This window comes from Embiotoca jacksoni, unplaced genomic scaffold (genome assembly GCF_022577435.1).
Source record: "Embiotoca jacksoni isolate LCO1_2020_lvr unplaced genomic scaffold, fEmbJac1.0.p SCAF_22, whole genome shotgun sequence".
NCBI classification, from domain to species: domain Eukaryota; kingdom Metazoa; phylum Chordata; class Actinopteri; family Embiotocidae; genus Embiotoca; species Embiotoca jacksoni.
Window position 1 is genome coordinate 4,402,556 of NW_027185363.1, and position 15,851 is coordinate 4,418,406.

The 15,851-nt window shown below is 41.0% G+C and overlaps 1 protein-coding gene across 9 annotated transcripts in view; it reads left to right on the top strand.

Annotated features, from left to right (window-relative positions):
- Positions 1–15,851, top strand: part of arhgap21b (Rho GTPase activating protein 21b) — a 36,508-nt gene that overhangs the window by 11,361 nt on the left and 9,296 nt on the right. For 2 of the 9 annotated variants that reach the window (XM_069157379.1, XM_069157380.1), the window contains exons 5-14: positions 2,912–3,007; positions 3,516–3,594; positions 3,681–3,735; positions 6,555–6,581; positions 8,011–9,583; positions 12,835–12,981; positions 13,241–13,343; positions 13,448–13,493; positions 14,344–14,469; positions 14,562–14,861. In XM_069157379.1, coding sequence (XP_069013480.1) covers positions 2,912–3,007; positions 3,516–3,594; positions 3,681–3,735; positions 6,555–6,581; positions 8,011–9,583; positions 12,835–12,981; positions 13,241–13,343; positions 13,448–13,493; positions 14,344–14,469; positions 14,562–14,861 — 2,552 coding nt within the window. Of the gene's footprint in view, positions 1–2,911; positions 3,008–3,515; positions 3,595–3,680; positions 3,736–4,936; positions 6,312–6,554; positions 6,582–8,010; positions 9,584–12,834; positions 12,982–13,240; positions 13,344–13,447; positions 13,494–14,343; positions 14,470–14,561; positions 14,862–15,851 lie in introns of those variants that run through there. The other 7 variants (XM_069157381.1, XM_069157387.1, XM_069157383.1 and 4 more) reach the window with 4 other exon arrangements.

Below are 15,851 nucleotides of genomic sequence, written 5' to 3' on the forward strand. Positions count from 1 at the left end.
ATCTTAGCATTGGCTCCTTTTTTTGACACAATAGTTTATGACAGTTATACATACTTGCTGAAATGTTATTGTCATAAATTCAAATCTTGTCGGTTCTTATAAACAACCAAATCTAAGGAGAATTTCACTGTCGTATATGTTGTGTATAATAAATCATCAAAATGATGGAAAAAGCATTGTTTTGATTTTTAGCTGCCAGGCCAGTGAAAATATGCTGGAGGCCAGTAAAACTTGACATGGTGGCCAAGTGGGGCATTGAGGAATTTTTTTATATATTGAACCCTGATAGAGACTGTTATTAAGTAGGGAAAATTATACTGACTAATATAGCAAGAGTACCTAACAAGGTTTTTCTATCAAAGTGGTCTCAATCATCATTTTTCATGTGATGAGTCTCAAGGTCAAACTGTTAATATGATATACTAGATCCAAGTGCCATGTTGATATTGTTTGAAGTTTACAGCATGGCATAAAAAATGACAACTAATAGATTGTCGCTGTGCTAAAAAAACATCACGTACTCTTAAGAAGTTGACCAATATTGCAGAACAATTTATCAAAACATCAACAAGTTGTGTCTTAAAATCAGGTTTCAGGTTATGTAGAAAATATAACTCTAGCATAACATGTATAATGTTTGGTATTAGACCTCTGTTTGCAGTAAAACAACAACAACATTATCCACCAGTAAACTCTGAACAGCTCTATCTGTATTTTTCTCTCTACAGTATAAACCGTAGGAACATAATTCAGACTTTTTGCTATGACCTTTGCTTGTGTTAACATAACTGATCATTCAGATGAAGGGTGGTTTTATTTTGAAGAAAGAAATTTGCTGATGCGTGGATTTATGTATGAAACATTGCGTCTTGTTAATGTGCCGTTCTGGTCCCTCTGCTGTGCTGCAGCACCATCAATTCTCTTATTGTACTACACTCGGCTGCTTCCCAAGACAAAGCTCCTCTGTCATGACTCGGGTCAAGTTTGGGTGTGCTAGTGATCTAATTTTTGCTTGTCAACTCGTCGCCCTTTTTCACATCAGGAATGTCTGTCTTTAACCTCACTCACAGCTGTCAGCCTGTATTTTGCCTTCAGTAAGAGCTAATTAGTTGTTGCCATTGTTTGTTTTGAAACAGTGAGCTTATTTATGAAGGCTTTATTTAGTGTGCGCTGATGTAAGTTTTTGCTCACAAATCATTCTGCAGTATTTTTAAAATAGTCTTCATTATCTTTATAAGGAATGAGAATAAACACGAGTCAACTCTAGGAACTAATCGCTCTCCCTCTTTTTGCTGAGTGATTAAAATAGTGCAAATAAAACTTGGCAATGTTTTTATTTTCTTGGACAGGGTGTCTCTGCTAATAAGGGACACTCCCAACATTTTGGGATATATGCTTGTTTGTGTCAATTAACTTTGGGTAATAAAGCAAACAAAATGTATTCCCCAAATTGCTGGGAATATTTCTAAAATGGTTTCTTGCCAGCAGCACTAATGAGGTGATGAGTTTATGCATGATCAATGGTAGGGTGGTGCTTCAGAGTGTAAAGAATTATGACATTTTTATTGCCCATTTTTATTGGGTCTCATTATATTAATTCATGGTAGCAAAGACAAAATCAGTGAGTTTTCTCAGTGCAGAAATAGAGCTCAAATCCACCATATATTTAAATGTTTATAGTGGCTGAAGTATGGATTTATGAACAGCAACAATGAGGAAATAGAGATGCAGTCCTACAGTACGCCACCAGAGGGAGAGTGTCTTACTGTTGTAGTTGTATTGGACTGCTGTACAGTATTACATAATGCAAGTTCACAGGATGTGATTCGGCATGAGTAATCTCGTGTGTTTGTGGAAAGGAGGAAAAATTGAGTCACGAGTGTGTCTGTGTTTGAGACACCCGCAAGGTTTTAAGAGCATTGCTTTCAGAGATTAATAAACCACTTGTTTGCCTGTGCTCCATTCAAAACATTCAAATATCAGGGCAAACGCGTGTCAGAGGTCTTTCAGTCATAAGTTTATTTTTCTCTACGTTATGGAAGATGGTTGGCACTAAGAATGTGTAACTTTGTTTTGAAGATAATGCCAGAATGTTTGAACAACGTGTTGTACAGTTTTTAGCTCTCACGCCTGCTGTCAATCTTTCCATCCACTGTAGTTCGTCAGGTATCTTGCACTGACTCGCTAACAGAATGTTAACTACCGGGGGAAGGATTTTAGCCACTCTTTAGCTGTGCCCAGAGCTATTTCTCAGTTTATAAGGAAAGAGTGGGAGTTGTGCAGTTGAGCTCACTGTCTTTTAGTCCCTCTCTTTCTTTCTCTCTCTCTCTTTCTCTTTCTCTTTCTTTTTCTTTTTCTCTTTCTCTTTCTCTTTCTTTTTCCTTTCTTTTCTTTTCTTTTCTTTTTTTTCCTGTGGCCCTGCAGCTGCTAGGAGACAGGAGCAGCATGAGCAAACAGGTTTTTCTCTCTTTAGCGACTTTTATCCATCTCCTGAAAACCACACAATTTCCCCCTATTGAGATTTTGTTTTCCCCTCAATTAATGACCGTGTCTATTCAAAACTGAGCATGCGTTGGCCAGAACACCACCCGCTCTGCTGTCATAATGTTGATTCACATTCCTCCAAATCTTGTGACAAACCTCCCAGTTTCGCACTCATTCTCATACACAGACATTCTCTCTTCTCATGAGGCAACGCGCAGCGTTCTTTGGTACTCATTGGTAGGCTAGTTGTTGTTTACACATTTAAAGTTCGCAATCTATTTTGACGTTATACCGTTTGCAGTCTGCAAGTTCTGGTCCACTGGAATCTTTATCTGAAACTTGATGAAAATGTACCTTTTCAAAACTGACCTTCCTTACATTTGATGTTTTCATGGTGTATTATTTGCATAATTTATTCTCCTGTCAGCAGGGAGACAGCGGAACAAACTGGAACCGATGGACACTATCTTCGTGAAACAAGTCAAGGAAGGTGGCCCTGCTCACGGAGCTGGGCTTTGCACAGGTAAATAATCAGTCATCGAGCAATCAGCCTCCTTTATTACCCAAAACCTGCTGAAGAGCGTTAGGAAGTGCTCGGAAATCATCACAACAGCAGAGGCATAATCTTATAAATACACTGAGAACAATAGTGTAGAGGAGGTTTTCTACAGTATTGCAAGCAAAAGGAAAAGAATTACATGTATTGCAGTTTTCAGTTGTGGCCTGACAATACTGTCGCTGTGCTGAGAAACATCCGCAGGACATATAGTTTCAAGGAAGTGCTCTTCTTTCTCTTTTTTTGGCCACTTTTTGGAGCCTTCTTAAATGATTTTAACATTTAAGATGATACAGAAATCCTTCCACCAAACTTACTGTAAACTTACTATATTTACCTTTTTTTTTCACATTCTGGCTAAAGGCACACTTCCTCTTTGTCGTGGGCAGGGCTTCTGTTTTCTTAAGTCAGCTTACAGTCTTACCAGGCTTCTCTGTCACTAATGTCACCACTGCTGTCTTTTCCTGACTATTAGGCGATCGCATAGTGAAGGTGAATGGAGCCAGCATCATCGGGAAAGCCTATTGTGAGGTTATATCCTTGATCCAAGACAGGTAAGGTTGCATATATATTTGTATAACTGATTCTCTGTCATTTGGTGCATTTCCCTGGTTTAAAATCTCCTTTGGTTTTCCTACAGTGGTGACTTTCTGGAGCTTTGCGTGATGCCAAAAGATGAGGATATTCTGCAACTGGTAAGTTTTGCTTTACAATCCTATTTTGTAATTGGATTTCACTTCATATAAAACTCAGTTTTGAACAAGTTTGGCTCCTCTTTTCTCCAGTCTCACAATAATTTCCATTTCATCTCAGAGCTGTTCTAGTTTAAGGTGTTCATGTTGGGACAGTCATGAGATGCAGGCCTATCCCATCAGAGCTCTTTATCTAGGCCTCCTAATGAGGCCAGAGAGGCTTTTCTGTCCTCCCGAACTGCTGCTGACTCGACCGCTAAAATGGCCTAAATAGAATGGTAGAGCAAGCATTTCCAAAAATATATATATATGGACATATTAATATGGAGTGTAATACACAACCCCATCTGTATAGATCACGTGTTCTGACTTATAAAATGTACAAATGTAATGAGTGTGTTTTCTTTACAAATGATGTCTAACTTAACTCCATACAGAATACCAAACCCAATTAAACATATACCCAACGAGGATATTAAGTGAAGCAAAGATAGTTTTTCTTAGAACTAATGTTTGTGTCATCAACAGGTGATTGTGTGGTGACATGCTCTTTCCTTTAAGATTGGAGTATTTTACTGCTTTTAAGGCAGCAGCTGGATTATGCAGTTGCAGTTTGTAACATGGCAAGAAGTAGAGTACATGGTTCAAGAGAAGTGGCAATAACACTTCAATTCCTAACAACTGAAAAATGTCAATTTGTTTGTGTTGTTGTCACTCTATGATCACAGGTGAGCTTTGTTTTTGTAGAGAAGTGATCAGCTGATGACAGGGAATTTAATACAGGAGCGTTCCAGTTACACTTTCTATGTGGATCAAATAAATAAACATTTTTCACAACTTATTATTTGGTTTCAGGTCTTCAGGATGTGCTACGGCTGTTATTTCAGTGTCAGAAAAGTTGTTGTCAAACAGAAATCACTTTATATCATCTGCTGCTCATCTCTTTTTCAAGTTGTAGCAACAAGCTGTAAAATTATATCCGACTATTTTAATACATGTTGATTAATAAAAGAAAATAGTAGCACCTGTCGCTTCTTGGCTAACTAAATTGAATCTTTGAGTTGTAGTCATAAATAACTTTAGTCAATTGCAAATAATGAAAGCTAAAATAAAAAATGAGGTTCCAAAAGAGATTTGAAGTATTCAGGTTTGATCATTTTGACGTGATACTGAATTTGGATTCAATAAAATGCAATCCGTGCATATTTGCTGCGGTTCATGTTAAAAGTTCTACGCAGAGATTCTTGTTTGGAGCTTATGCAAATGTTGTGTTTGGATAGTTAATAATTTGTTCTAGTTTGGGTGAACCACAGGAAAGTGTTTCCACAATGTATATTTTCTTATAAATGATTTTGTTCTGTCATACCTGTGCACACTCTGGATTTCATCATTAACCTTTTAAGCATTCTGCAGGCAGTTGTTGTTGGCTTCTGTACATTGTGCACACTCAGGGCAAAGCGAAGGTGCACTCATCTACTCCATATGTATAGCAAATCACTGTAAGTGCTTGGTCAGGATGCTCAGGAATCCTCTCCCGAGGGCTTATTGTTATCCGACGGCCCGTTTATGAATTATATAATGAAAGAGCTGGGCTCTTTGCTTTACCTGGAAAATCTCCTTGGGGATCTTTTATGGCCAGATAAAATTGTCATAATTAACTTGATAATTTATTAGGTTAATCATTTATTTGGCATCCAGAATTGAAATATCAATATGTATTGTGATAACAACTAGTCATGTTTCTCGAAGCGTCACACCATTACAAATATTTGAAACGCAATAACAGTGCTTTATAACATTTAATTGAGTCAACTGAAATTCAACTTATTGTATCACACAGAAAAATAAGATATTTGTCACATCCATGTTCATTTTCTACATTCTGGTATTCACTTGACCATCAATCCACCTCTCTCCACCGTTCACTATATCTTACACACGTGTTGTGACACCTTTGACCGCTGTGCTGCACAGCAAAACGAAAACAGCCACACATAAATATCTATTTAATGTAGGCAAGCAAACTGATGAGAACTGTCCATAAGAACAGGAAGATTACCAGAGATGCTAGCAGCAAGGCATTACACCGTAGGAGGCAGCACACACTGACTGCTTGGAGACGGGCAGCAGTTGCTTAGCAAACAGAAGGAGAGACTGAACATTTCAAGGAGCAAAAAAAAAAAAAAAAAAGGGAGGGAACTGTACGCCATGAAAGCAGAGAAAATACTGGGCAGGGAAAAATAGAGGGAACAGCATGAATGATGAAGTGAAACCAGTAGATATAATCAGCTGACTGCCCTTCGTTTTGAACAGGTTCACTGGAAGGGAAGAGGAGAGAGGAGGAAGGAGTGGGAGGGGGGGGAGCTGTACCATCACAGCTGAATGTATAATCAGCAGCTGCTGCTTCTGTCATGTGAGCAATAGCAAAGGGAGGGAGAGAGAGAGATAGACGAGAGGCACCTTGTTCAGTTAGCGTAATATTCTGGATGAAGATGGACAGAACCATGGAGACTTAACAGCAGCATGACAGGCAAGCTTCTGCTCCTGTCACCTCACCCAGGACAGACTGGCACACACAGGTCGTAACGTGGCAACTCCTGCTACATCTTTGCTGCTTTCATCCCTCTGTACTGCTGCTGCAGCTCCAGTGTATTTTTAGCATGTCAAGCCCAGGCACTGCTATGGCTGATTCATGTTCTCGCCTCTTTCAATCTGTTCTGTTTCTTACAATGTGTGCATTTTGCTCTGCTGGCATCTTTTTCTCTTCCACCCTCTCTCCCATGATTTCTAAACGCTCTCGTTTTCACACGCTGTAACGGCAGCCTTTTTCTCGGGAAACTACTAATCTGGTAAGAAAACTGCTCACTGGGTAGCACCTTGATGTTGACATGTTGTACTTGCCGTGTCATTTTGCGTATGTCATGCATTTCATCATCATCATCGTCATTACAGGATGTTGTCTTCAGGTTTTACGTTATGGCTGTCCTGTTGTCTCGGATGAATGTTTGATGTTTAGTTCTGTGCTTATGACAAATGTGTAGCCTGTAGAAATGGCCGATGCACAGCGCCTGCAGTACCTGTTAGATTGAGCGCTTGAGTTGGCATCCAGCTGGCATCTCGGTGAAGCCTCGCCCCTTCCACATCTACAATGCCAGATGTTATTAGTGTGATAAAGGCCAATGACCTCTGAACTTTCCGGTATTGCCATTCGTGCAAAGGGAGGAACTGAGTCTGGCACTGATTGCTGTTGTACACAGCTTTTATGTAAGATTGTAATTTGACACCAGGTTGTAGCAGGATCAAAGTCCTCATACCTTTACCTGTCTCTTGCTTGTTGTATGTTCAGCATGTTATATGTAAAGCAGATTAGTATCTAGTAGAGCCTTACAAGCACATAGTGCAAGTAGATGGAGCTCTTGCTGTAATGTTGTATTTATTAAAAAGGATTTTGAGGAACCACAAGGAAATAGACCTTGGACGATAATCAGGCAGGCTAAAAATAGCACTTTCTCTATGAGGGATGGGCGACCTGCTGTCTGTCTGAGGTTACAGTCTGTCAGTCTGAGGTGGGTACATGGAGATGCTGGTTACCTGTCAACAGTTATGTCCTTTTTATGTCAGTTTTAATGTTATCACATTTGTTCAAATCTGCCAGTGGTTAGCTACTTGATATGTGTATATATTGTAGCACAATCGTTGCAGAGACAGTCACAGTTACGGCTAAATATTGAGTTCAGTAGAAATACACACCCTTCTACAATTATCTTATGGTGTGTGTGCAGTTGTAATTGGTGTTTATTTATTCCACAGGTGAATTATTTCTTCTTCTTCTTCTTCTTTTTTTTTTTTTTTTTTTACTGAATACTGAAAATCACTGTCTGGAGGCATCAAACTGTTTTTGTCTTCAGAATATAGGCAGGAGTTATACAAGAAAGACTGATGTACCATAACAAATCTTGTTAAAGCACAATTGTTGAGGCTTTCTTTGTGAAAATTCTTTCCTACTTTGATTTATTTAGTATACCATCTACAATCATTATCATGAGAATTCTAAATAAGGAGCAGATGTAGACCGATGACACCCCTGAACTGCCTGAAACGCCTCCGCTCACTCGTACTGCAACATGCACTGCCCACACACATGCAGCCAGTAACATTTGTAATATCAAACTTGACTTCTCTGTGAGCGTCTAGTACCACACTGTTGAATGTTACACACACTTGCAAATGCTGCCTCTACTTATTTAATGTAACGCTGCTTTGTCGCTATGTCTCTAGGCCTACTCCCAGGATGCCTACCCCCGTGGCCACAGTACCTACAGTGGAAATGCCTGTCACATTCCTGATCCACCTCCAGTATGCTACCCCAGAGTAGACTGTAAGGCTACGGGCATGGCCCAGGCGACAGACTCAGCGGGGCAGGTCTGCCGAGGGCCAGCAGCGCCTCCTGACCATGGGTACCGCAAGGAGATCACCGTGCCCCCATCGCCTCCTCCTCAGTCATATCCGAAAAGCCAAACGGCGGTGTGCATGCGCAACGACAGCGTAAGGACTGTGGTGGTTCCTCCGAATCCAGCTCTATTGAGGCGCATTGTTCCAGCACAAAGGATAGATTTCATGGACCCTGCCTTTGTTAGGGGTAGGCCCGGGTCACTAGCCCAGTATCCTCACCCTCGAAAGGCTGATGTCTATCCCAGTGGTCCCGGAATGGTTCCATATGGCGGTCAAGCACCTCACTACCCAGGCAACCATCAAAACATTGATTGGCGCACTTACCAAACATATAGGGAGTACATTGACAACAAAGGAATCCATTCCCATGGTAGTCGGACTATCCAGGAGCGGCTGGACAATTTGCGGGCTGCCAGTCAGACCAACTTTGGCGCTACTCATCACATTCCCCGGGGTGACTGGGTCCCTAAGGGGATACGACGGAGGAGTACCTCTCATGAACGGTCATACCAAGGACCTCCACCCCACTTTCAGATTGCCCCACGCAGTGCCTCGCAGGACCGCATGAGTACTGCAGAGAAGATGGGCCATGCAAGGAACTGGCCCCCTCGAAGCGTATCGCAAGATGGCCTAGTTCACAAAGCCCGCGCACGCTCCACAGACTACGCTGACACCGCAGAGCTGGCTCGGCCCAGTGACAGAAGAGGAAGGTGTGGAAGGGCAGACCAAGGTACGAGGCCCAGTAGACAGTCAATCCCCAGACACGCCATGCTCTACCGGCCTTCTGTTGGATACAGTGGCGGCATGAGGGGAGCACCAAACTCCTCTCTCTACTCTAAAGGACCAGATTCTTTTCAGACCCGCTCCTCACCGATGCTCTCCGACAGACCGTCACGTTTTAGTAAGAGCCCAAGTGCTGAACATTCTTTCGCTGACCAAATACTTTCAGTCAAAGGAAACCACGCAGCCCACAATACCCAACAAGGCCAGAGCTGGATGCGGGCTGAAAGCATGCAGCCTGTTGAGGCAGGCAGAGATTCAGCATTGTTAGGACACAGGTCGTCTTCATGCTCCACTCCAAAAGAGATGCCTCAGAGGCCTAGTATCCTCAAGCCATCCCCTCTAGAGTCCCAAAGTCAGGTCAATGGGCGAAGCCCCACAGACTCTGGGGTGGTTTTAAGGGAGAAGCCCCCCTCTGGGAAGAACCCCAGCCCTCTACGGCACCCCTCCTACATCCTGGCTGTAAATGATGAGGGAACGGACTCCACAGCAGATGTGGTGGCTTGCTGGCTTCCAAACGATGCACGTCGAGAGATACACATACGCCGTCTTGGGGAACAGTGTCACACCTCCTGCTCCAGCAACCTGGATGAGTCTCTGGACTCCATTCCATTCATCGGTAAGAGAATAATCGGTAGTAAGCCTTGCCGCTCAGCGTTGTTGTCACGGCAACAACAGCAGGCAGTACTGACGTGGTGCAGACTACCAGTGCTAATACTGTAGCCAGATAAATAGCATTTGTATTACAGACACTAATATAAATCAGTTCAAAATAGATGAATGGATGGAAAACTGACTGTGGAGCTTGCAGCCTAACGGACAACTATAGTTTCACTGTTAATCCGATTTGGTGTGTTATTGGTGCATGTAAATACAGTGGTGGGGAGATGTTCACAGATAAATTAATCTCCCTGGGAAGATGTTATTAATCGGGTTTTGTGGCATTCAGAGAGGGTTTGTGGGATGTTTGACTTAACCGGGACAGAGTGAAAGATGGCTTAAACCTTCTGGAATATATTGAATTTCTCTTCTTATTATATTTTTTTGAGGGTTCTCTCTCTCATCAAAATGGATTGCATTATGGTTCAGTCGTCACATAATGGGTTTATGGGTGATTAAATTGTTGTCATCTCAAAAACAAATGTTTCACCATTCACATATCAAGTGTTTGTGAGATCTTTTAAAAGCGGTTTCCAAAAACATTTTTACCCACATCCTTCAAGGGTTACAAGAAATGTTTTGCTTTTTGCTGCTCAGGTTTTATGGAAAGGCGTTAAGCACACGCATCTGAATCTAGTCTGAATTTTAGAGCCACAATTTTCAGTGTTATCTTGTTTTAGAGAATCTGTTGTAAACAGTTCAACACTGAGAAAATATTCATAATTAATGGGGAAGTCTCAGTGTGATCAGCGGTGTGGCTTGACGAGAATATTGCTATAGTTACATTGCTGGAGGCAAGACTGAATATGCAAATGGTGGACCCTTTTAAGTTTCTAAAATGTTCTTTGGAATCTATTGTCAGATTGAAAACTGCGTTCAGATAACATTCAGATAACTCTCGATATCGTACATCTCTGTTTGTTTGTCCCTCCATCTGTTTCTTGTCATATATGTATTATGCATGTTTGGGTATCCATCTGTCTGCCTTTAGTCTTTCTATGATGCCATATAATGTAGTAGAATGGAAAATAGGCGGTTCTGTGCGAGTGGGTAAGCTGTTTATTCACAGTTCATTTTTGTTGCATTTGATCTTGTGTATGATGAGGCTCATTCTTTAGAGAACGGGTCAGACGCGTATAACAGAAATAACCTTAAGATGGATTTCCTTTCAAATTGAAAAATCCAGATAACCCTCTTGTTTTTTGGTTATTACTTACTGTATGTAAGCTGTAGCGGATGGATGATGTACGTATTTTTTGGAAGAACACAAAGGGAACATTTTGTATTTTGCAGGTAGACCATATGGAGGAACTAGGTCACAGGCAGCTGGGAAGTTACTGGAAAGTTTCACTTTGACCCAAGGGGGAAAAGTTTCAGAAATATAGGTCTTTTTGAAGTTGTTCAGTTATAAGATAAATCTAGCAAATGATGAGCCAAATAAATTTAATGAACTTAAAAGTGCTTCCTAATTCACAAATCCCAAAGGCAAATGTTCACTGGCTGTTTCACCTCTCTTAATGTTATACATTTAATAATAATGAATCTGCACACTTCTGTTTTACTTAATGCAAGTTATAATGTTCAGTTGTTGTGTTGAAACAGAGGTTTTGATTTAGTTTGTGGTGCTTTTAAACTGTATTGAATTAAACTGAGAGTTACTTTTACTATTTTGTCCACCGTATGTAATTGGAGACAGACTGGAGGATTGTAGATGTAAGCAAGGTTTTTTTGTCGTCATGTTATGTGCTCATTTTGTCACTGATTTGTTAAGATTTTTTATGTTACGCTTATAGCACTTTCCTTTACTCCAGGTCATGTGACCTTTCCCTTTAGGGGAGGTGTTACATTTTTGAGTAAAGTTTGGTCTTTAATCTAGGTATGGTGGCAGTTTTAGGGAAGATGTAGAGTGTTTGCAGTATCATGAATTCACTACGCTTGTTGCTACCAACAGTGTTCTACTGTTCCTTTGGTGGTCCATGTAATGTTGGTTGTTAAGGAAGTCTGACAGTCCAGGTGCAAACAAAGCAGCCAGTGACAGTGATGATTCTGCAACACAGCCATTCTGGGATTGGTGCCCTGGTCCAGGGGAACAGAGCCCTGATTGAGTAAGCCACTGGATCTCCATCAATAGCCTGTTTGAAAACCAAACAGTCCAAGCCTGGCGTTTGGGAGATCAGCCTTTGGTCCTGTAGGATAAATGATTATTTTATTTAACTAATCTACAGTCTTATTTTGCATCTTCATGAGATGGTGATGGTTGGTATTTTTTACTCTGTTTTGCAGGGTACCTGCAATCCTGCCCTTATGTCTTACAATTCAATTATACTCTTTTAGTAGACTTTTGTGCGAGTACAAATTTGATGGCCCTCCAAAAGACTATTTATTTCCCGAATGACCGTATCGGTTGTTGTACTTGCATCAGGAGATCGAGCATTTCTTGACTGCCTCATGATGTTGCTGTATATCACTTTGTGGCGGAGCTTGTTCAGGGTTTGGTGTGAAATTTGAACCTGCGGTTCAGGCCTGAAATCTTGGTCGATATGTACTTGTGCCTTGTATGCATGGATTGAAGATGAGGTTCTTTGGGTTTGTGAAGGACCGATGTATGCAGAGTATTGTACTGTAGAAAAGTTTAACTTGATCATTTGGAGAGAGGGTAGCTAAAGACGGAAGACTTTGAAGTTATTACAACTAAGTGGTTATCAATGGTGGACACGACCTTCGTAAGGTGGCCTAAGAGGCCTTGTTAGGGAGATGGTGACATCCTTTTATCTTTGCCCCGTTTCAGAGTTGGGTACAGGCTGGAACTAGGACAGTTGCTTTTAAATTTAGCTCCAAAAACCCCTTGGCTGCAGAGAGCAGCTTTGTACTCTGAGCTGTTTCAGGCTTGAAGTGCCAGGAGTGGGCGGTACTTGAGAGTTAAAAACTTCCTTCTCTCTCTCTCTCGCTCTCCCTCACAAAAGACAAAGGCGTCAATCTGTTCCCACTCTCAGCTGTGTTGCAGCATGTTAGCTATGGGACTCACAAAAAGAATGATAGATTTTTCTTAATCCCACAGATGATAATTAATGAAATTGTCTTTGAGATACAGTTAAGTGAGTCATTGGGCAACAGGCTCTACATTCTTGCAGTAAGAGACATAATGTGGAAATACAGGATATTGTTGAACAGAAATACATGCTCACACTGAATGTTTCATTCTATTCCTAGATGAGCCAGTCAGCCCCAGTGTTGACCGGGAGGCTGCTCCTATTCCACCCTCTGCTGTGATATCTGTTGCGCCATCCATAGCGACGGGACCCTCCAGTCAAGGCTCACCGTGCCCTACTATTCGTCGTCAGCTGTCACATGACCAAGGTAAATGGCACTAGACTGGTTGCTTGACGCATACATGATTCAATGCTTTGCTTGAGGGGGGTGAGGGGGGGAGACAGTGTAGAGACAGTGTGCAAATCACTGAGAGGCTGTTTTATTTTTTTTTCTCCAGGAAATTACACAAGTAATTGTATTCTTATCTGAATTGCCATTGATCTGAGAGACTAATGTGACTCTCATTAACACTCCTGATTTGCGTTGTAAATTAAAAGTAGCACAATTTTTCACAATCACTTGCTAGAGTCCCTGCGAAGTGCTTTGCTGGACTCTGACTCAGCCAGCAAAACAGAGCGGTCCAAGTCTTATGATGAAGGTCTGGATAACTATCAGGAGGAGGGCAGAGGGTGAGTGTGTCCTAAGATATTATTATTTATTTTTTTTTCCCCCTCATTTGTTATGGGTTATGGATCTGTCTGACCTTGTCTTATCTGTTGTTCTACTTATTTAGGAGATCTTCAAGTAAGCATATGCCCAGTCTCAGGGGCCTGAGAAAGGTGAGAAACTATAGGATCAGTCATAACATGTTTATCACACAGCTGTTGTTTAAAAAAAAAAAAAAAAAAAAAAAAAAATCTTTGTTTGTTTTCTATTACCCTGTTCTATTAATCCTATATTTTCTGATCACTGCCCCCACTTTATCTGCAATGACCAGAAAGCAATATAAGATTTATTAGCACCAAAGACACATTCAAATTATGTAAAAATGTATTTCCTCAGCAAATTCAGAATATGGTCATACATATAGAAGCCACATGAGGGCCGGTTGAGCATTGAAATATTTATATAAAAAAATTTGAAAAGTTTATACTTTTTTGAAAATTGTGTACCAGAAAGAGAAACAGCTTTGTTTTGAATGGAGCAGAGGAAGTAAATAGTATTTATTACACTGAAGGTAAAAAAAAACTTAACAGTGACTGGACAAACTCAACTGCCAGAGCCACACGTTTACACGTGTAAATGAAGTTAATCTTGCTTTGAAATGTTTTTATAATGTTGGTTGTTCATCAAAACATGGAACTTGTTCTGTAAAATTCGCTTTTTATAAGTTGCAGTTGTCATTAACTTTAAGTATTCTTTTATAGTTATAGAATAATAGGTTATTGTAAGAGAGGCTTTGATTCCCTCCTAATTTTCTCTGGCTTCCTTGGGAAGTTTATTTTTCAGATATTGGGATGTCCTGGTAACCATAACTGTGACATCCTAGTCTGATTTCATCTGCCAATCTTTGTTGCATGTCATTCTCCGCTCACACCCTCCTCCCTACATTTCATGTCATGCTCTACTGTCAGCTAATAATGCCAGGAAAAAAAAAAAAAAAAAAAAATCATATATTTACACTTGCAGGCTCTGGATGGGCACAAATTATCTGTGGATTCTGGATCTCGAGGGGATTCTTCTTCAGACATAGTCACCGATTCTTCCAAAGAAGGGTTGCTTAACTTTAGGCAACTTGGTACAGAGAAAAATAAGGTATGCCTTTACACTCACGCCTTCATTTAACAACCGTATACATGAATGCAACTAATGCTGTGATAATTATTTCTGTTTCTCCGCCTCTGCAGCGTGTTGGTGGAGGAATGAGATCATGGAAGCAAATGTATGCTGTCTTACAAGGTCACACCCTGACCCTCTACAAAGACAGAAAGGATGCACTGTCTCATGCTTCGACGCAATCTGATGAGGACCCACTGCAAATTAGCATCAAGGCCTGTCTAATTGACATCTCCTACAGCGATACGAGGCGCAAGAATGTGCTGCGACTAACCACCTCGGACTGCGAGTATTTGTTTCAAGCAGAATCGAGGGACGACATGCTGTCTTGGATCAGAGTCATTCAGGAAAACAGTAACCCAGATGAAGAGGTGTGTGTGCGGACTAAGACTTGTGCTGCGTGTTGCCAAGTCATTATTACTACCACATGATGTGTTGAACTCGAGCTCTCACGGCCTCCCCTCCAGCTCAAGTGATGGAGATTCTGGAGAAATTAGACGACATTTGTCCCAAACGAACAGCAAGTCTTTGGACTGCCGTGATCATTTGATCCAGTAATTTGCCATCGGGCCATATTCCAGCACCTGAGCTCAGTCGCTCACCGTTACTGGAAAAACAAGCACGTTTAAATCATAGCACACTATAGTTTTGATAGAAATAACAGGCACACCCATCAGGTTAGCAAGAAAATGAACCAAAGACCGGCTTTGAATAAAATACAATGAACGGAGGGATTACAGCATTCATTTATAAAATGGTAAACAAAAGATAAAATCAGATGTCATTTGAAACCTGTTCTTCCTGGACAGAACAAAACACACACAAGTGGTACCTGTTGGGGGAAATTCTTTTTTTTTTAGACTGAGAGACAATCAGCCAGGGTTTAAGTGATATCGTCTGGCAATAATTCACTCTGGTGTCTCAGATAGAGGCTGAGATTCCCACATGGTGAGAATTTACTTGTGGTGGTGGGTGGCACAGCATGTGACTGATGTGCTTGCAGAAACTCTTGCACTTTAGAGGGGGAGAGTGCAACTTAGTTTTTTTTTTTCTGTAGCCATAATGTACAGATGTCCCCTAAACGCCTCGCATACGGTTTAGCGGTAGACGTTAGCTAGGCGCTGATACACAGAGAAGTCTCTAGTTGTTCAGTTATTGGCCTGTGTGCAGTTTCCCTTTTAGATTTTTTTTTTTTTAATTTTATTTTTATCTTTGATCTACTTCCCTGTCTGTCAAACAAGTGACAACTTCCTTTTTGCCACATAAAGCAAATGCAAATCTGAAATCTACTTTAAGTGAAGTTTGAATTTATTCGTAACTGATTTGAAAGGCCCTTTTAGGAAAATGATTTTGGTCTCTTT